The sequence below is a fragment of the Phasianus colchicus genome, chromosome 3 (assembly GCF_987193195.1).
Source record: "Phasianus colchicus chromosome 3, bPhaCol1.hap1.1, whole genome shotgun sequence".
Taxonomy (NCBI): Eukaryota; Metazoa; Chordata; class Aves; order Galliformes; family Phasianidae; genus Phasianus; species Phasianus colchicus.
The window spans coordinates 75,223,920-75,245,662 of NC_143438.1; the positions used below are offsets into that span (position 1 = coordinate 75,223,920).

General features: G+C 42.5%; 1 protein-coding gene across 1 annotated transcript; it reads left to right on the forward strand.

The window, feature by feature from the left end:
- Positions 1–657: 657 nt before the first annotated feature.
- On the forward strand, positions 658–21,504 carry BAALC (BAALC binder of MAP3K1 and KLF4). Its single transcript, XM_031590881.2, has 3 exons — positions 658–1,017; positions 17,934–18,091; positions 20,944–21,504. The coding sequence occupies exons 1-3, from the start codon at positions 855–857 to the stop codon at positions 21,046–21,048; spliced, it is 426 nt and encodes a 141-aa protein (XP_031446741.1). The 5' UTR covers positions 658–854; the 3' UTR covers positions 21,049–21,504.
- The last annotated feature ends 239 nt before the right edge of the window (positions 21,505–21,743 follow it).

Sequence of the window (21,743 nt, forward strand, 5' to 3'; positions counted from 1 at the left end):
TTCAAGAAGGACTCTAGAGAGAGCCCGGCAGAGAACTACAAAGATGATGTGGGGCCTGGAGCATCTCCTGTATGAAGAAAGGCTGCGACATGGGGCTGCTCAGCCTGGAGAAGGGAGGGCTGAGAAGGGATCGCATCAATCCTTGTAAGTGTCTGAAGGGCAAGAGTCAAATGGACAGAACAAAGGGCAACGGGCAGAAGCCACAAGATGGGAAGTTCCATACAAACACGAGGAAGATCTTAATTGCTGAGAGAGTAACAGAGCACCTGGTGTCCACAGAGGCTGTGGACTCTCTTTCTTTGGAGATACTCAAAGCCCACCTGGACGTTTTCCTGTGCAATTGCTGCAGGGAGCTGCTGTAGCAGGGGGTTTTGGCTGGGTGATCCCCAGTGGTCCTTCCCAACTACTACGATTCTGAGGTTCTGTGATGTATACAAAACGGGTATCTAAAGCGATCTGCAGAACCGGGCCAAGAGGACCGCTGCACCGTGCTCGCTCTGTAAGAACCGGCCTGCCCAGGGCGGAGCACGGGGACGCGGCTAGGTGCGGCGGGGGGAGCCTGGGGGGGGGGAAAGGAGGGGGAAAGAAGGGAAGGGCTGGGAGAGGGAAATGTGAGGGAGGGGAGGGGACAGCGGAGGGAGGGAGGGAGGCCGAGGGAGTCGATAAAGGCGGGAGGAGTGGGGAGAGCACGCCGGGCGGCGATGGGCGGAGGGAGTGAGCGAGAGGGAGACGGGGAGCGAAAGCGGCTCGTGCCGTGACTGTGCCCGCGTCCGTACTGTGCCCGGGGCCGTGCCTCGCCGCGGGGAGGGAGCGACGCGATGATGCCGGGGCGGCGGCTGTGAGCGGCGGCCGCGATGGGCTGCGGGGGCAGCCGGGCCGACGCCATCGAGCCTCGCTACTACGAGAGCTGGACGCGGGAGACCGAGTCCACCTGGCTGACCAACACCGACTCCGAGAGCCCGCCGGAGCCCGGCGGCGCCGAGCCCGGCAGCAGAGAGCCGGGCGCGGGGAGAGCCGGTGAGCGGGGCCGGGCGGGGGCTGCCCTGAGCCGGGATTCCGAGTGTGGGGTGTGGGGCTGGATGCGTCTCCGCTGTGGGGCTGGATGTGTCCCCGCCGTGGGACTGGCCGTGTCCCCGCCGTGGGGTTGGCTGTACTCCCTGTGTGCCCCGTGTGCCTGGTTACAAGGTGTGCATAGGGCTGTCTGTACGCCTAGGTTCGCAGCGTGTGTAGGGCTGGCTGTGTGCTTTACCCGCCGTCTCTTCTCTGCTCCCACCAAGGCGTGCAGGCAGCGAAGTGTGGGCTGGAGGACGCTGCGGGTTTGCGGCGCTGCGCACCGTAGCATCCCCTCTGGGGCTGCACGCAGGGACCGGGCAGCCGTGCTCGGCTGTGTGCGGGAAGAGCTTCTCCGTATCTGGGGTGCTCGGGTAGGGGAGGGAAGGGAAGAGAACTCAGTCTTTTTGCTGTGAAATATTTGGATTTTTTTTTTCTTTTTTTTTTTGTAAAACAGCTCATTTAGGAAATAGGTTTAAAATGACGCAGAGGTGGTGATGCACCAGCCTTCTTTCGGGTGCCATCAGATCAGGGCGATAAGCAAAATAGAAAATTGATCAAGTGGTGTCCTGCCAATGTGCTGGCTGGCAAATTTGAGTTTCTCAGTTCTTGGAACGTTCTCAGTTATGCACCTGTGGTATTACAGCAGGGACAGAGGCGGGAAAGGGAATGAGGAGCTCTGGTCTGATGTGGGGTTACTAATGTTTTCAGAATCGTTCAGTGTGCAGCAGTGTCTGGAAATCTCAATCTAGATGCAGAAATCTGTTGTGTTGGGTGCTGTACAAATGCAACATGACAAAGATTGCTGCCCAGGTTGATTGTAATTTGTGTACAGAGCAGCTTCAGGATGGGAGAAGGTAACTTTACAGACTTCTGTACTGAGCTGCAAGGCACCAGGAAGAGATCATGTGCATGGCTAAAGGCTCCCGTGGGTGGGCAGCACAGGCAGCTGGAGTGGGCAGAGGACCAAACGAAATATGGAGGGGAGGGAGGGGGGTGGGAAGGGTATGCTGTGCTCCTGGAGACCAGAGGGAAACTTTGCAGAAATCCCATGAGAAACTGAGAATTTGTAGGTGAGTTGGAATACGAAATGCTGTATGGAAAATAAAAATTAGATAAGGATTTTGAGGAGGTTTGAAGTGATATTGACTGGGAAACTTGGATGGAAGCAGTGGTGTTATCTCCATCAGTGAAGGCTGGACGTAGCAAGAGGTACCCCATGCTTACCGTTATTTTAGCTGTGTTTAATTGGTGTTAGTGGGCAAAGATCATAAAGACAAGGCAGATACAGCCTGAGCTTTGATATTGGATAGGAGGTGACAAAGGGGTGGGTCAATAATCATTCTACACAGAAACAATTGAACTTACAAATGAGAATACTGGAGATAAGAGGAGGACAAGAGACAACTCCGAAGTGCAATAGCAAATGATTTGGAGATGAGAAATGCTCTACACAAAATCTCTTCTGCAAAAGAGATTAAAGAACAAGGAAAGGTCATACTGATAGGAACAAAGGAAGGATGGCTTCAGAAGGGAGAGTCACCCTGACCACAGCCGGGCTTGCTGCAGCCAGCACAGGGAGCCTGAGGATGCATGATGACCCCAAAGGGTGTCTGAAAAGTCCAAAAGTGCTTCAGAAAGGGCTGCTGCAGGGCAGTGGGTGAGTAGGAAAGGAAAGGAGTGAGGAGAGGTGATCCAGAAACTGCACACTGAGTGAATTTACAGATGAAAGGAAAAGGAAGCAGCAACTGGAGGGGCAAAAGAGGTCAAGTATGGGTTTGAGACTTCAGGAGGAAAACGTGGCATCATTGTGAGAGCTGGGAACTTCAGAATAGGGAGTGGCACAGGAGAATAAGGGATGGGAGAAGAGGACAACAGGGTATTGAGGAGAGGGATGTGCTGCTGGCACAGCTGGACACAGGAAACCTCTGTAACTGGATGAGGGGCAAAATATTCAGTGATGAAAGAAACACGGTATGCAGAATCAATGAGCATAGCAATGAGGGCTGGGCTAATAACTGCCATGTGTTAATGTCAGTAATCTCATCTCACCCCAAAATTTCTTCTCATCAGAAAACATATGTAGCATTCTGTGCCTACTTTCGTTGGAACTACATGTATTTGTTCAGCCAGATGTTTGAATGTTTGAAGCATTGAGAGAGCTGAAGTTTCATTATGTTAAAAAGGAAGTCATACTTCAGGTTTTTTTTTCATTTTCCCTTCACTTTTCCTTTGTTCCTACTTCAATTGATCCTTTCTTAGGATGTTTACTCACTTTCCTACTTTTTTTTTTTTGTGTGTGTGTCTTAACATTTTTCTTTCTTTTTTTCTTTCTTGTGTGTGTGTGTGTGTGTGAGTGTGTGAGAAAACTTTTAGGATGATAGCAATTTTTATAACATAGCTAAAGTAGGACAGAACTTTTCCTGGGTTCAGGACCAGACATCAGCAGCCACAAAGTCGTGACAGCAGCGTGCTGCAGCACGGTGCTGAGCCCATGGCAGGGATGAGCAGGGTGAGCTGGTAAGGGTGAGTTGCAGCATGAAAGTAATAACCAACTTCATCAAGCACAGCAGGGGGTGAAATGGAAAGACGCCTTTTAAACCATCAAATTTTGTACTGTTCATAGAGCGAATGGCTTCCAGGAGGGAGAGAAAAAATGGAAACTGAAATGAGGCTGCAGAGGAGCAGCTTCTTGTACAGACACCCTTCAAAGTGCCAGCTGAGAACTCTTCATGAGAATTGACTGCTGTGTAGGGTATAGCTGGGGAAATAACAGGCTGCATTTCTGCCTGGCCCCCATTCCTTGGGCCCTGCAGCCTCTGCATAAACTGCCTTCTCTCGCTTGGGCAGCCTGGTGCAGCCAAGTGGAGGCATCAGCACATGGAACAACTGCATGAGGAAGGGAGAACATGCAGGATCAGGTTGGTCCCGAGGGCAGACAGCACAGGTCACAAACAAACCACAGGGAAGGTTAAACTAAAAAAAAAAAAAAAACCAACACAAAAACTGTGAGGTGTTTCAGCACATTTGCATGTTCTGCTGTGTTACACTGGGAGAAGTCAGATCTGTGTATATACACAGGCTGAGAAGTTAAGATGCATTCTACCAACTTCCTACCAGTCGTGAACAAGTGCTATATAGTATAAAAAACTGTAAGTATTTTATAACTACTGAAGTATAAAATAACAAACAAATTGCAATTTTTTTCAAGCAGGCCTTAAGCTGTCCCATCCTATTACCGTTTCTTCATGGGTTTTTTTTTTCTTTTTTCCAGCGATTAAGCTTCTGCATTCAATTATTTTTTCTTCATGACTGCTGGAAGTGCCTCAGGTTGGACAGAAAGAGCTCACAGCCATGGGTGAGCTCAAGTGCTGCTGTCTCCTTGGGATAGGCTCTGTCCTTGCCGTGTTCCTGCAGCAACAGCACCGTGAGCCCCAGCCTCGGCTGGAGATTGCTGCTGGAACACAAATACAAGTAATTAATTTTTTAATGACACAGCGACTAATGAAAACAAATGTCATGTGTAAGAACTGAGAAGCTGTGTATCGACTATCTCTGAACTCATTTGTTCAGTGCCTCAACTAATAAAACACTCATGTATTTTTTATCACTGCCTTGCTCACGGCACCAGCCGAGGCTTTAAAAGCAAAGACAATTGTTTCTTATTGTCTTTGTGCTGTTTCTATAGGAAACTCTTTTCTCCCGAAGCACTAAAGAAAAACATTCTCCACAGTTTATCCTTTCATAAAGACATTTGCAAAGCAGCAATGAGATGGGAGTGGGATGGAGTCCTTTATTTAAAAAAAAAGAATACCATAAAAAAATCCATTCAAAGAATCATAGAATCACAAGTTTGGAAAGAACCTACAAGATCATCTAGTCCAACTGTCCTCCTATCACCATTACTACCCACTAAGCTACTAAACCATATCTTGTAGCAAAACCTCGTAGCAGAGAAATGCCATCAGTATCCCATGATCTGGCTGCTGACCGGCTCTAACACAGCCGTGCAGTTATGGATAACTCCAGTTCTTTTCTGTCAGGTGAAAGGTGCAGCTGGGTGCTCAGTGCCTGCTGCAGGGAGCTCGGCAGTGCAGGTCCATCTTTGCAGTTATCCCCTGGCTGAGGCACAGCGCACAGGACGCCACGCTCTACCGGCAGCCTCTCCTATAGAAGTTTTTGAAAATTGCATTTCCTTTCTTTGTAGTAGGAGAGACTGACTGCAGTTGTAGGGAAATTCTGGGGCTGGTTGAATGCCTGTCACCATGACAACACAGCCCAGATCAGTTTTGACCACAGCTGCAATTGTCTCCTGCTTCATCCACCAGGTAAACATGAAGTTAAATCTTAATGTAAATGAATAAGCGGCCGTCGGGTTATAGAGGAAGGACTTGCTTTGTGCAGCAGGTTGTTTCTTGTAATGCAGACTGCAGAGAAGTATTTCATAAAAACAATCCTATTTAGCTTTAGAGCCAGAGAGTAATCACCTTTGCAAGTGGTAGCAGCATGTTGGGGTATGTCACTATCCCTCCATGCTCCTATGCCTGTTATTGCTCCTTGCTTATGAGCTGGCTGGTTCAGAGTCTGATATGCCTGAGCAACAATTACAGCAGCTGTTCTGGCATGTAGTATTTTAAGGAGATAATCTTATTGCAGCTCGGAATTGCACAGAATGAACAGAGCTTCTTCCCGGACTGCAGACACATTACAGTAACTCCATATTCTGCCTTAATCCTGATCTCAGATACAGTCATTAGTATGATGGTATTAGTTAAAGTAACCCATTTACTTGTAATTTCTGGATATGGTCTCTTTCAAGTTCAGTTGTAACTGGACACTGGACGGAGGACAGTTAAAGAAACCCTTCAAAGTCACACACAAACACCAAAAAAAAAAAAACAAACAAACCCACAGAGAAGAAGGGAAAATACAGCATATGGGGTATTTCTCAGAGAAATAAAGTTTTTGCTTCTAATGTTTATCATCTAGCTTTCATAAGCAGGCTTCTTATGTGTCTGCTTGACTTTGTACACCAGCGCTTGGAAGAAATGGGCCTGGGAGTGCTGATTGATGCTCAGCTAAACGTGAGTCAGCAGTGTGCCCAGGTGGCCTTCTTGGCCAATGGCATCTTGGCTTGTATCAGAAATAGTGCAGCCAGCAGGAGCAGGGAGGTGATCATCCCCCTGTACTCAGAACTGCTGAGGCCACACTTAGAGCACTGTGTTCACTTTTGGGCACCTCACTAAAAGAAAGCCATTGAGGCGCTGGAGTGGGTCTTGAGCACAAGTCATATGGGGAGCAGATGAGGGAACCAGAATTGTTCAGACTGGAGAAGAGGAAGCTCAGGGTGGATCTTATCACTCTCTACAACTGCCTGAAGGGAGGCTGTGGTGAGGCTTCTCCAGCATAGCTAGTGATAAGACTAGAGGGAATGGCCTCAAGCTGAGACAGGGGAGGTTCAGGTTGGACGTTATGAAAAATCTCTGAAAGAGTGGTCATGTGCTGGGATGGGCTGCCCAGGGAGGTGGTGGAGACCCTGGAGGTCTTCAGGAAATGTTTAGATGTTGTACTAAGGAACATGGTTTAATGAGGAGATATTGGTGGTATGTGGACAGTTGGACTGGATGATCTTGGATGTCTTTTCCAACCTTGGTGATTCTGTGATTCTATCATTCCTGTGTGTTAACATTTGCATGGAGGGACAGTAGCCTTCTCAAACCCCTGTAGAGCGAGTTTGGGTAGGCGTGAGAAGTGGACTGGGAGAACTGAAGACTGTTTCTTTACAGCACAGAGAAGCCCACCCAGAAGCTTGCAGCTGGCAGTGCCATTTGTGCCACTCTCTGGAAGAAGCAAACCTCATCGGCAGGGCTGGGGGCACAAGCCCAGTGCCAAAGAGTCCTGAGAAATGGCTGTTTCAGAAAAACTGATCATTCACAAACACTTCAGTGACTTTAGATAAACTTCTTACAGCATGTCCACGAGTGACAGAAAAGGGAATGGCATCAGTGCACTGCCCAGCTGCACTGCTGCCTCAGGAATGGGAAAATAACAGTAGCCTTTGCCAGTAAAAAAAGACATCTTTGCATCAGTCAATGACTCAGGGAATTATAAAGAGCCTTAGATAGCAATACAGAAAATAACAGAATTAAAAGGCTAATTTGTGTAGTAAGCGATAGTGGTCAACCCACTGAACTGAAAGTGCTCAGTGTTGCCATTCTCCATTCAATACATACATTTGAGTTCTGCCCAGCATCAAACTCAGCATTGGCTTGAAGCGATATGTTTTTTAAGAGCGAACACTGAGATACAGATTGCAAGCAGCAAAATATCTCGCTGTACTGTCAGAGAACTTAGGGACATTTTCCTTCTCCGCCCCTGTGTCGCCAGACCCCTCCCCACCTCTCTCCTGAAATGGAGCATCTCCTTGTTTTTGAGCGTGGAGAAAATCTTGATTCTGACACCACACGTACTTAAACTTTTTGCTGGGTTATGGGAGAACTGCTACAGAATAAATGTTTCGGGACTGGGTAGGGAAAATAATTTGGGTGGGCTGCTGCTACTGTTGTGCACTACTGCCATTCTGTGTAATTATCTGATGTGTGGGTGCTCTTATTTTTTGTGTTCTGTTGGTTCAGTATAAAGATGTCAGTGATATTTAGTGCATCGCTGGTGGGGAAAAATAAGCAAACTTTCCATCTCTTCTCAGAGTATTTTTGAATGAATTCTTCATTAATAAATATCAACTGCCATATAAAAAGGAGAGTGTAGCAAGATAAATTTCATTAAAATTATCAGATATAATTGATAGACAAGAAAAAGGCCTCCATTATGAGGCTTCAGCCTGCTTTTTTTGCTAGCTACATTAAACATTATTGGTATAGGAAATGACTGGAGGTGGATCATTCAACATGAACCCTAACCGTGGATGATTTTTAAATATGCTGTGATGGCTTTTCCTGCAGGTCTCTTGCCCTTTGGTTAATACTCCCTCAAACAACGGCCAAGTACTGCTAAATCCCTTCTGCAGCCTCAAGCAGACCTGCCAGGACAGTTTACCCCAGCATAGTCATTTACCCGTGGGTAAAATAGGTTCACTAAAAATGCAGTGTCAATGGACACTTGGGTTTCATGGGAAGGAGAAAGTCTGCTCAGCATCAGTCAAGAGGATTTGCAGCAGAGGCGATTTGGAACCTTCTCTCTGGATGATTTTTCGAGAGAAAAAATCCTTCTTGCAGCCTTGAAATCTTTGACAAGAAGGATGTTCTTAGTGCTTGCCCACGGGGCTTCATTAGCCACAGAAGAGCTGCCGGAGGGATGGTGAGAGAGGAGCAGTGTCTGAGCAGCACACCCAGGGCTGGTTCTTCCCCTTCAGGTGCTTTCATCAATGAGACCTGCTGCTTGCAGGACTCTCAGAGGGAAGCTGTTCTGCAAAGTCCCTTTTGTTGGAAAATCTCTCCTTTTTCTTTCCTCATTTATAGCCCAATTCAGGACATGTAAAATTCTTTTTTTTTTTTTCTTTTTCTGTTCCGAGGGATGAATTTGCATTTTCTGGCCAACACAAATGGTGTATTTTTTAGTCTAGGATTGTATCGTCCAAAATTAACTCTGAAAACTGGAATAAGATTGAAGAGATGACTCCTGCCAGCTTCAAAGCAGCAGGAGAATGTATTTCATGCAGGAAATTTGTAACAGAGTTCAGTTTACTTCATTGTCCATGGACTAAATTTCCTAAATTTCCACACTGAGTACATAGCACAGCAATCCAGCACTTTCTGGATACCTCTGGTCAAGTCTAGAAACGTATTTCTGAATAGAACCAGAACATACCACTCAGGCCACTTTTTTCTCAGGTACTTTTTCAAATTAAAATGAAATCAACTGATTGCAATTAAAAATACTGAGATTTAAAGTTCAGCTTTATCTTAAACTGAAATACAGTAACAGGTAAGATTTAACAGTTCTGTGATCAAAGCCAGGATTTGATTATACTGCTTTTTGTTTGGCTCCCATAAAGCAGCACTCTTTTCTAGATTATGTGGGCAATATTTCAGAAGATGCATTATGTGATTATGTACCATGTGCCCCTGCACAAAAAATATGGCTTGTTCTTTAATTGTACTGTGACAAAGCCTGTGGTCCTCTTGCAATTTTATTATCTGATGAGCACATGCATAATCAGTTCCCCAGATTGCCACACTGCTTTTTCTCTGTTCTGTTTAGGAGAAATACAGGTTAAAAGTAAAACAACAGGTAAATGGTGAACAACATTTTACTGGTAGCATTAACGGCTTAGGCTGTGAGGCAGGATTTTCCATTGTAAGGTTTTCTTGAATGCACTGAGAGCCTCCAGATAGTTTTTGAGTTGCTGCTGTCTTGACTGAGCCTTAAATTTTAAGCATCTGATGAGAAAGAAGTTTTGTTCAGTCTCTCATTCTTCCTGGAAGATGTTGGATTTGGGCTGGTCTGTTAAGGTGAAACTGAAGAGCAAAATAATCAGCCAACCCCTCAATTGGTTGACTGATGCTTTTACCATTTTTCTGGCAATGCGTATTGTTTTGTTTCTGTACATTTCAGGTGCATATTATCCTCTCCCTGTTTCCTCTCATGTTGCAGTTGTTATTCTTGTAAACTGCCAGCATTTCCCAGGAGGGCCATCAGGAGGGTTGTCAGCTAACACTTGCTGTGCTAGAAGTATGAATTTCTGCCACTCACATCTGAATGATTTCTGAGTCACTGACAGGAGAAAAGGTGAAAAAACTTTCATGGAGTTGTTCAGTAAACTGCTAACTGCCAATGGATGACACTAAGTTTCAACACAACCACTGTCCTTATTTTAGGATGAACACAAAATGTGAGTGACTGCTTTTTCACACACATACAGATAGATTGAGCCAAAGGATTTTATGACCACAATCATACCATGAGACAATTAAGTCATCGATATCCATCAGATATCCAAGCTGGAAATATCATCTAGCCATTGGTCTTTTTGGAATTAATTCCCATATGGGATATTCAGGCTGTTTATACAACTTATATGTTGCTGACATTTTGCCAAAGCTATCATAAATTATACCTGTAGCTAATCACTCATCATTAAAATACATCTCATGTCTTACCTGAAACCTGCTTTGATTTACTGCTGCTGAACCTCAGAGAACAAAACTGAAGTGTCAATTCAGCTCAAATGTCATGTGCTTATAGTTGCTTTTCATGAAGACTTCTATTTAATCTGTCTAAATATTTTGTTGCTCCTGGGTATGATTAATGGAAATGATACAATCTACTCATCTTAAGCTTCTACACGTGATTAGTTAGGCAATGAGAATGGTAATAATACTTACTGTTTCTGTACTGGCAACTGTTCTAAAGCACAGTGAGTGACGTTTCATTGCCATATCCCTAAGGACCGTGTGAAGGACAAGGATAGGCCATGAGAACATTTGGAACTCAAAGCCACTGTTCAGCCTCCTTTAAAACAGGTTGGGTGCAGTTGTGATAAGGATGGCTGGGGGAGGGTCAGCATACTGCTTCTTGTTTTCTGTCCAATGTGGTGCTTTCCTGTAGTGGGAACTTTTTCTTTTTTGGCTTTTTACAAGGAAAAGTTCAGACAAGAACTGAGCCAAAAATAAGAACTTGTGGTAAACAGACTGACTAGACTTCGTTTTCACAGCCATGAAGTAAGGCGTTATGCGTGGAGTGCGTCATTTTTAAGGTGAGTTTTTACAGACAGTACTGAAACATTGCACGTATCTCTGCACGTGCAGAAGCAGATCTGTGTGCTATGTATCCATTCTTCTAAGGTGAAGTAGTGCCTTAGAAAAGAAGAAAAGTGCTTTGATGTTTTGCTATTTGTATGTTGATTTTTTTTGCTTTGGAAGCACAAGTGATCTGTTTCTAACATGTGCAGCATGAGTATCTTTCTTAATATGTTCTATCTCCCGATTTTCCCAGGCTTAAAAAATACGTGGCCATCAATGCCTTCGTCTTCTCCCTATACACGAAGGCTCTTCCAAAACGTTACTACTTCTTATTCCACAGTGTAGTGAAAATTCAGTCCATCATTCCCGTTCCAGGTATTAAAACCTGTTTCTTCATCCATTATATTCCATTGCTTTTCTGTCATTCAGTTCTTTCTTAACTCCCTGATTACTGCTGCTATTCTTTCAAGTTTACATTCCTTATCCTCCCTTCAGGATCAAACCTTACTATTTGGGGAAGACTACTGGAGTCTGTTTTCCTTTCCATATCCCTTGGATTGATTCTTGAAATGATCACTACATCTTCAAAACATTCAAATTTCCATGCAGTGTGACAATTCAACAAATCTAAAACCCAGATGGACATTTTGCAGTAAGAGGCATGTTGTTAAAGATGGTTGCAGTGTGCTTTTTTTATCTGGTATAAATGCAAATTTTATATTCACCTTTCATTTCATACGCGTTGCAGAATTGTCAAGCTTGTTTACAAGGTAGTTGTACCACGATTCTGATGATAATTTAAAACAAAAGCATAGCAATACTCAGTTAGTATCTGCCTGTACCTGGGAAATAACACCATTCAGGGAATATCAAGGTTTGCAGCTTTAATGCTGCTCTTGTCTGCTAGAATTCTGCATGTTCTATAGCAGAAATCTTAATATTACAGCAGTATATTTGTCTAGACATTCAAAGCTATTTTTCATATGCTTGTTTATTCACATGCACATTAAATTCCAGTGTTGGAATCTTTCAAAATTTTCTTTTATCTACCAGAGAGGGGCATCTTTCAAAATAGCCATGACAAGAGAAGTTTTGAATGTACAGATCTCTAAGAATTCTTTTTGTCTGATGCTCAGAAATGAAATGAGAGAAAAGAGGAAAACAGCAAACCGAGATGGAGTGCTGGATCTCTCCATTTTGTCAGAACCCCATTGTGCATATGTTTAAAAGTATTAAACGTATTCACCACAGAATGATTCCTTTAGTACAGAATTAATGCCATTGTTTTATAGGAGAGGATAATTCTGTAAGGCTATATGGGTCTATATGAGTCCACTGTGTCTTGTCTGCTAAGTAGTGACCTTCTGAGGTTCACCACCCCAGAAGATAATGGCCTTGGGTTGTGTTCCACAAATAGGACACACAGGATACAGGCCAAAGTGGAAACCCTTGTGTTTTGCTGCCTCTCAGTAATAGTGGCAACCCCATGGCAAGGGGATTGAAACTAGATGATCTTTGAGGTCCTTTTCAATGCAGGCCATTCTATGATTCTGTGAAGGCTCCTGAATGTAACAAAATCATGGCCAAATGAGAATCAGAGTCTGATTTGCCCTCTGCTGTCTATTAGCTGTTATCTGAGTCCTCTTGTCCTGCATCAACATAGTCGTTCTCATATTCCTCGTACTTACTGCCTATTTTGTTAGCACTGAAGGTAAAGATCTCAAACAGAAAATGTGTCTGCCTTTGCTCCTAGAACAAGCCAAGTTCCAGAAGTATCCAGTGGGCAGCAGGCTGGGGGGCACAGGTATGAACTGAGGGTAGTACGGGGCCATGGCTGGAAATGCAAATACTTCTGTTTTGTCTTGCTTCACCGTCTGCAATTTGCATTGTGGTAGAGTTCAGATAAATGACTCTGGGTTCTCTGAATACCTGGGCAATAAATGTATTGCATTTTTATATTTGCTCATAACACAGGTTGTTGTTTCTGACAGCGTGTTCCTGCCACAACAGGCCCTCCTTCTGCAGATCTCCCAGATCCTTCATCCTCATGCACAGATTCACTGTCATGTCTGAAAGTTTCTAAATTCTTCCTTGTTGGGAAAAAAATCTACTGTGGTGTTCCTGGCCCTCTGGCCTCATCCCTCAGGCTTCTGCTTCAAAGGCAATGACTTCACAGCCTCCTCTCCACTTTAGTAGGATCTGTTCTGTACTGAATTTATGCTATAGGAGAACATACAGTCGTGCAGATGCATATTTTTTCCAAGCATGAGTAGATTCAAATCAGGAGAGCAGACATAGAAGACAGGTATTTCAGTGTTCTATATACTTATTATCCATCTGTGTGTCATTAAATGCAAGGAACTCAGTGACAATACCAAATACATATTTTCTCCAGAAGCAGCTGCGTGTTGTGGTAGCAGTGTTCAGTCTTCTTTACTGCACATTTTCTCTGAGTCTTTACAGTGCAGTGTGCCTGGGTATCACATTATGCAGGCATTTTGCAAACCAGTATCTTATGCATTATTCAGGAGATAACAGCCGTGATAAACAAACCAAAAAAAAGGCGCTGCTGAACCAGAAAATGCAACCTTACTGGTTTGTCTGAGTCAGTTGCAAAGATATAAATGTGACAATTGAACAAGCCCATACTTTCTGTTCATGACTGCGCCACAGTACAGCAAAGGGTGCACAGGGCTGGGTTAGACCTGCAGCACACTGCTGTCAGATTTGTGTCCAGCTGTTGCCACCACTGATGCCCTGATCCCAGGGAGGAGAACAATGTGAGAAACACATGGGAAATCATTTCTTCACAAAGGTCTGAGCCTTATGGCTAAGATTAACTTAGCTCTCTTCTACAAGGCTTCACACCCCTTCCAAATTTCTTGGCAACATTAGCATATTCCTATCCCTCTCTAATCCATGACTTAAAAGTCTGAAATACTAAGGAACTTGATGATAGTAGCAATGGTTATTTAGTAAAGAGATTTAGAGCTGGGATAGAACTAAGGTAACAGAATCATTGAAGTGTTCAGACCCTCCCTTCTAAAAACTAATTCCGATCTCTGCTTGTACATGTTGATTTTGTCATTACTTACAGTGAAGAAAGTAGGCAGTTATCCCATAAAGACTGGAAAAACTTGGTTTCCTACTATGACTCTGAATACTCTGAGCTTTGATAAACTATTAAGTATGAGCAGCAGTGGTTCTTGGAGGGCTAATTTTATTTATTTGGTATTAAGAATGTATATATTGCTTGTATGAGCTGCCTGAAAAGATCATTGAATTTTTGCATTAATACTGAGAGAAGTATGGTATTCTCTCTACTTTGTCCTACTCTATAAGTTTATATTACCTTTCATAGGCTGTCTGTTCTTCATGTAGGATATATATTTCAGACAAATTTTCCTATATCACTGGTCTTCGTGCTTGTATTGAGACACCTTTCATTTCGGGTATCTCTTTGTTCACCCCATATTGATACAGTTGTGAAACTGCTCTTAAATACCCTTCTTTTAAGCTGTGGAACACTTGAAACATGCACAGATATCATACATAATTTTAATTTTTATGTGACACATTAAATAACTGAAGTTGATTTTGTACTCCATCCAAATTTTTCTAAGCTGTCATATTTGTGAAAGTTCAAACAGTATTTTATGCCACTATTTTAGTTGGAGAAAAACAAACAAACAAAAAAGCAGAAACGTGCAATTTTTTTTCCAAAATTATTCAAATTCTGAATTCATAAATAATAAAAAAGAGATTATTTGAAGATAATTTGGTTTAAACCACCAGACTTGTGTAAGCAGTCTGTCATGACCCTTTTCCAGACCAGGAACTTTAGGAGTCTTTGGGATGCTTTCTCCTGTTACATGCCAAGCGTTTTTAGTGAATCCATGCTGAACGGATGAAGTAAATATGTGTCCCCTGATTCTGGGATGGTTTGAAGCAACATGAACACACCTCTGAAGGACAAAGGTAGCCCAGCAAGGCAGTTCTATGAGAAGAAGGAGTGTAGCCGGGCAAGTGGGCTCAGCTGTGTGTGACCATCCCAACTCAAGCTGTTCTCTGCTTCCTTCATTACCTTCTAAGCTGTGCCAAGGCTACCACCTGCGTCACTGGATGACGAAGCCTGAGGATTGAGTTCAGTTAAAAATAAGCTTTTTTTTTTTTTGCTTGATGCTACTGAAAGAGGTGTTTGTTGAACTACAGTCTAAAAGATTTCATCAGAATTGCTAAGAAATACAAACATTAACTTGCCTGTGCAGCCTAGAAAGCTGGTCAAAACTGTCCTGTTGCTGGAAGAAAACAAATCCTTCTAAGTGCAGTTCTCACTGCGAAGTGAGATTTGGATTTCTGGGGCTGCTCAGTGTGTGCTCTCCCTGCAGCCATCAAGGGGACCAAACACTGTCCAACCATTCCTGAGGAAAAGGTCACCATCGCTTTGGTGGAGGTTTGATAACCACTCAGAAACCCTGATTCTGGGAGCAGAGACAGAAGAATATTCTAGGCTTGCCGGTTCATGTGAAGTTAAAAAAAAGTGGAGTTGTCAGAGCATTGTGATGGGATCTACTATTTTCCCTGGGCTCAGGAGGCCAACAGAATTCTGGCAGGGGTTGTCCTAACAGACTGCAGGAGAGAAGTAACACTACTGAGCCCATTCAATTTTATTTCTACTAACGCTCTACAGTGAAGTCTGTGGACAATATTTACTGAACCCATACTGTGGGGCTGATATCAGTAACCAGATGGTTAACTTGCTTTAACCAACACTGAGGCAGGGCTGAGTATTACCAGCCTGTTAGGTTTCAAATTCCAGACTGCGCAGGAGAAGAAAGTCAGCTCTTCCCTTTCTGTGTACTGTGACTAACCCCAAATAGCAATGCAAAATAGTTTCTATTTAAAAAGCAACAATCTGCTCTTCTCTTTTCTTTAACATTACCTCTGGTTTGCAGTCAGGAGTTTCTTAACTTCAGAATAGCAAACATCTTTCAGAATAAAATAAGAAAGCTTGCTGCACAATTGAGATCATCTAGTATTGGTGACCATGAGGTCACCTTTATAAAGATAAAGGAGTGACAGTGGAAAACTCAGGTGCTGATACCTCATTCACTTCTGATGTCTAAACCTTGCAAAAGATGACAGTTGGGCTGCAGACTAGCAGAGGACACAAAATGAACCATTTACACCATTTGCAGGGTTGAGATCTTCCATCAGCCTCCAAAAACATACTGATGTAAGAAAAATTGTTCTGTAGACATCAGAAGACATAAAACTGTGCCTAATAACAAAGCTACTGTTCAGTGAACAGCTGTTTCACAAGACAACTTAGTTAGAGGCCAGGTAGCCAAAGAGACACATGGTGGGAAGTAATTTAGTAAGGTGACTCCACAGAACAAAAATCTCAAAACTCATATGTGCTTAAAATGTCCAAGATTCAATTAATGGAATTAGTAGGGGATGCCCAGAGCATTTTGCCTGTTCATAGTTGTGCTCAAGTTTGTTCACAGAGCTCCACTGCAAGGTGACTAAACAAACTATGCCATGGCTTAGAGCTCATACTCAGGCTTAGCTTCTGGCCTCTCCATCTCTCTTCCTGAAAACTGATTTTCTGTGTTGTGTCAGTCTCTACTGCTTCATGACACTCTTCTCTCTCATTGTGCACTGTGGAGTGATAGGAAGAAGACATAGGACCTAAAGTCCAAGTAGAGATGGACTTTCTGGAGATGCAGAAGACATGGCTTACTGGTGTCACTGAGAAGTGACCTGTAGATGTATAAGAACAGCATTAATTCTTATATCTAGAAGCAGAATACAGCTTCAAAATACAAGATTTTTTTTAACTTCCTAAATAAACTATAATATTTTCAAATCAGTATTTTTTTGTATCAAAAAAGTAGACAACTTAGCATTATTCTCAGTAACCACCACAAGTTAAGCTGTTCTAGGATAACTCTAACACCATCTTCTGACTGCTTAGGGAAGTGCAATGGCTAGTTTTGATTTAGGCTTCATAAATCTTACACAACTTTACATATTTTCAAAACCACGACTTTGGATATTTGGGTGAAACTTCATCGATTTCAGTCATTGCCTTTGAAAGCAATGTTGCTTCTATTGATAAAGCAGCTTTTCTGACAGATCTCTGGGAAATAATTCAGGCTTTACTTTGCTTCACTTTCAGTATCCCTAATACTGTGCTTGGATTCCCACCTGATTCATGGCAGAATGCACATGATGACGATGCAATGCACACTTCAAGTAGCAATTAATTGTCCTTGGTTTTCCTCACATGTATTTTTCCCTTAGAATCTGTCACTACTTGCTTCTTCTTCAGTTTTGATATCTGCATTGCCAGTTAGTAAGTATATATGTCAGTTTTTCTTATTTGTTAATTTTATTCTGACAAGGCTCTTCATAAATAAGCTTTGTTGGAAATAAAATAAAGAGCTATAGTCATACATCTCATTTGCAATTTGCATTTGGATTTCAGACCTGGTGTTGTAACCAGACACAGTGCTCTACACTCTCCATAAATGACAACTGATTTTTGTTAATGCAATAAAATGAGAAAATTCTTTTAGGCTGGTCTGTATCATACTGTACAATGCCTGTCTTCTCCACTCAGCTAGAGCAGAATGTAAATTAATCATTTATTTGTTTACTGATATTCAGAAGAGTATGAAATGTATTTTCCCTGAGTTTTTTTCCTCCAATTCTGGCTAAAAGAAATGGAGACCAGAAATAGAGTAATCTTCCCATCCATATTGGTTGCATCTGTTATGGTCACATCTAACCCCTACATTTACTGCAAGTGGAAAAGCTTTAAGGCGAGCTCTCTCTGATGCTTGCCTCTGGGTCCTGAGACAAACAGTCATGCAGACTGCTGTGTGTTGGAAGTCCCAATGTTTGAAGCAGATGGGGAGCTGCAACCAATGTGCTACACTCATTAATCCATTTTCCATTTTTCCTGAGCCAATGTACCATGGTGAAATATAGGAGAAAGGGCAAGTAATCCAAAATGTAACTACAAAGCTACAAAAAGAGGTAGGATGCTCTCACCACAGTACCATGAAGCTCCTTTTCTGGCTTGTACTGTCACAAAAAGGGGTGAAATAGGAGGAAGCCACAGTTATCAATCACTGCTCAGAACTAATTGACAATTTTCCATGTCCTCACTAGGTATTTTGGAGGATGGCAAATCAACTCAGACAGGAGGAACCACAACACCAGCCACCACAGGGATTCTGAGCACTGAGAAGAGGACCATCAGTGGGACCCAGTGCGTGAACGCCACAGGAGCTGGGCCACCACGGCAGAGCAGCTTCCGAGCAGCAGAGGTGAGGGTGCAGCTGTGTGCCTGGTGCTGGGCTCTGGCCTCAGCTGAGTCAGCGTCGCTTTTGTGATAATCCTCCTGGCTGCAGTTAAAATGGGATACGGTACAATGACTGCACTACACCAGAGCATGATTAGTCCCAGCATCTCTGGTGATGTCTCATGCCTGAGTGGCCACATAATTGATGATTTATTTAGCAGTTGTTATGGAAAAAAAAGAGAACTCAGTTCTTTTGCGTCGTGTCTTGTGCAAACTATTTGGACTAATAATCTGAAAGGGAACGTGCTTTTCCTTCATTACTGCTTTGCTGAAATTGTGTGCGCTGCATGGTTCATTCATGGCTGGATGCAAAGTCTGAAGAAGGCGATGGGAGTCCTTTCAGCTAGGTTTTGGATCAGACCCTGCCTCTTTCTCCCCTCACTTATTGTAAGCTTTGTAGAAGGATCATCCGGTGTAATGACCATGCAAGAAAAAGCAGGGCTTTGAGGTCCAAGCAAATGGAAAACACAATCTATCTTAAACTCTATCTTGGATTTTTTAACAAACACCGGATTGGTTCCTTTGTGCTTATTTTAAACCTTCACTGTATTACCTGCTGCACTTCTGTAGAACAGAAGCATTTCCCAGTGACACAAATCCTGCTGCTTGCCACAGCTCCATAAACAGAGGTATATGTCATACATCAGCATGACACCTAGAACCACAGGTTTGCTGTGATGAAAAAAACATAAGTGTCTGTCATAAACGTTAGCCTACAGATAAAAATCAATTGATCGGTCTGAAAATGGCTGAACACAACTGACATCTTTATTAATCCATTTTGAAAGAGACTTGGCCACACTTGAGAATTATAGTGTATATCTGACATATTGTTGGGGAAGATGTTTTTTCTAGTTTTGCAAGCAACTGAAAACTTATTAGGAAATACGGGCAAACTTCCACAACATATTAACAGTGTGAATGTTAACTATAATTGGACTTCTCAGCAAAGTGTAGGTTCCTGACCCGGAACTTTATGGCTTTGAATGCATCCTACCACCTTTTTCTAGTTAAGATACACTCAGTAAGATATTTGTATCATTGAACCCTAGCATCAGATAGTGCTTGTAGCACTTTTAGTAAGGCATTAACATTATTCTACACATGTAAATATATGTATCTAAGAAAGGAAGATAATTTGTTGAAATTTCTTACAGCCAAAAAGGAAATGCAAGTTCCCACAGTGGGCAAGGCCTGATGCATATTACCTGCATCAGGCTCCAGCTCTGAATTGCCATTCTGAATCTCAATTTCTTGACTATTTAGAGAAGCATAAGATAATAGGTTTCCAATTCAGACACCCAAAGTTTAGATGCTTAGTGGATAAAAGGTGACTATTTCTACCCTTCAACTCAAAATGTGCCCATTTCATTCATCTTAGTAGTCACATTGACAGCACTTTTCCTATTATTCCTAAATGCTGTAGAAAGCAATGTGATGTGGCACATGCTGCTCTCAGGAGACTTGGGTTCTTCCACTGTTCTGTGGGGTAAATTGCTTTTCCTCTGTTCCATTTTCTTAGGCATCAAGCTCTACAGCCTCCACTTCTTTATCTATACCATTGTTCACATGACAAGTTCAATTTGTGGTGTTGAAAGACAGGGAATACGATGTGGGCTGTGTCTGGGAAAGCTTAGTATTCTCTCATGGGGGTAATGGCAGGACATGGTTCTCGGCACCCAGCTCTGAACGGAATCAACCATCCTGGGATTCTGTGATACCATACTGTAAAGACGACTTGGAAGTAAAAGATTCTGTTGATGAAAGCAGTCTTAGTAACAGTGAAGGACCATCAACCTCAAAAACAGAGGTGGAGTCCAGGTTATGTCACTGTCTGACAATAACCTACTTGATTTTTGTGGTATAAGTAGCATTTGGAGAATCACTGTGTGAGTATGAGCACTGGAAGAGCAGACAGGAAAGGAGCAGGTGTATCCAGCTTGCATACATGAGAAGTAATATGCACTAGCCTATGAGAGTCCCAGGTTTTGCTTTCAGATAAATACATACTTTCCATTTGTGTCAGTGGAAGCTTACCTCTAACATCATTATTATTACCTCTAGCATTATTACCAAGCAAATTACACTCCATTTACTTGGCATTATCTACATTTGCAAATTGCGTCATGAAGCACTGGAAGAGCAATTATCAAAAACACCTATCTCCATTCTGTGTTTCTATCTGTCTGAGTGTCCTTTGCTAGACCTATCTGATTTACTGCACATTGTTTATGGAAACAAGCAGACAAACTAAGACATGAAGAAGGGTTAGTTTAAAATTAGGGCTGCACTTGCATGCCCCAGACAGATGGACTTTTCTGAATATTTGGAAATAAGCTGATAAAGTTCTGGATGGCATATAGAGAAGGCATATTATATGCAAGTATATATGTCTTAAATACAAGCAGAAATAAGTGTTATTTTGAAAACATGTTTTGATTTATGAAATCTAAGAGACGCTAGAGAAAATTCTGTTTTAGGCTTATTGCACTTGTTTCCAAGTGACATTCAAAGGAAGCCCTAATTTTCATTTTTGAACTGAAAACAGATTTGCTCCACTTTCAGAATATATATATATGAAAATGCTGATGATAGCCAAAAGGGTTGATCCAAAGCCTACTGATATCCACAGCCGTTAAAGCAGTTAAAAGTTTACATCTCTTTTGCATAAGAAAGTTGCTCCATGTCACTGCACTGTGAAGAGAATGCTGAGGTCTTTCATTAATTATAGCCATCTCCATAAATTAGAAAGCAGTTGTCAATGACTCTGTCCAGTCACTGTATTACTACTGACTGTACTGTTTAAAACTTTCACAGAATAAACGGGACACACAGAAGATGTCAACAAAAGAAGTCACCATTAATGTCTCAAAAACCATCAGACCCAGTGACAGAAGGATGACAAAGAATTGTGTCAATTAACAAAGGAACACAAGAGTGAGGATGGACCTAAGAATCTTTTGCTGCACTTTACATGTGGTCAGTCACTGATGATCTGAAGATCTCCAGATATACTGTGTTGGATACAGCAGGCAGCTGCTGCTGAGTGCCTTCAGAATCATGTTTTGTAGAAAACAGCTGCAGACACTGCAGGGTGTTCAGATGGCATCTGTCTGCAGTGGTGGCACCGTGCAGACAAACATTGACATTTGTGTCATTTGTTCTTTACTAAGTGCTATGTGGGCTACTCATGTGTTCTGTTCTGCATTGCTAGAAAGATGAGACTGGAGGATAATGGGAATTGCTTATTCTGGTTTGAAACACCAAATGAAGAAAACGAACTAGCATTTTTAGACATGATGTGTTGAGTGTGCACTTTCAAACCTACAGAATCTACAGTCGATTTGAATGTTTAAAGAGCTCACTTTCACCAAGCTCAGACCCAGATATCTTGGAGACAGCAAGATAGGTGGATTCCATGAAATATATTTTAAACTATATATATCATTTAAATATAGTGAGTCACATTATGCCCTTTTTATATATTAATATTACTTAATTTTTAATTTATTTTATGTATGGACAGATTTTAGGTCCTAAAAATGGTGAGTTTCATATTGACCTCTCCTGAAGTCCCTATTTGTATCTGGCAGATAAAGTTCTGTCTGTTTTGAATT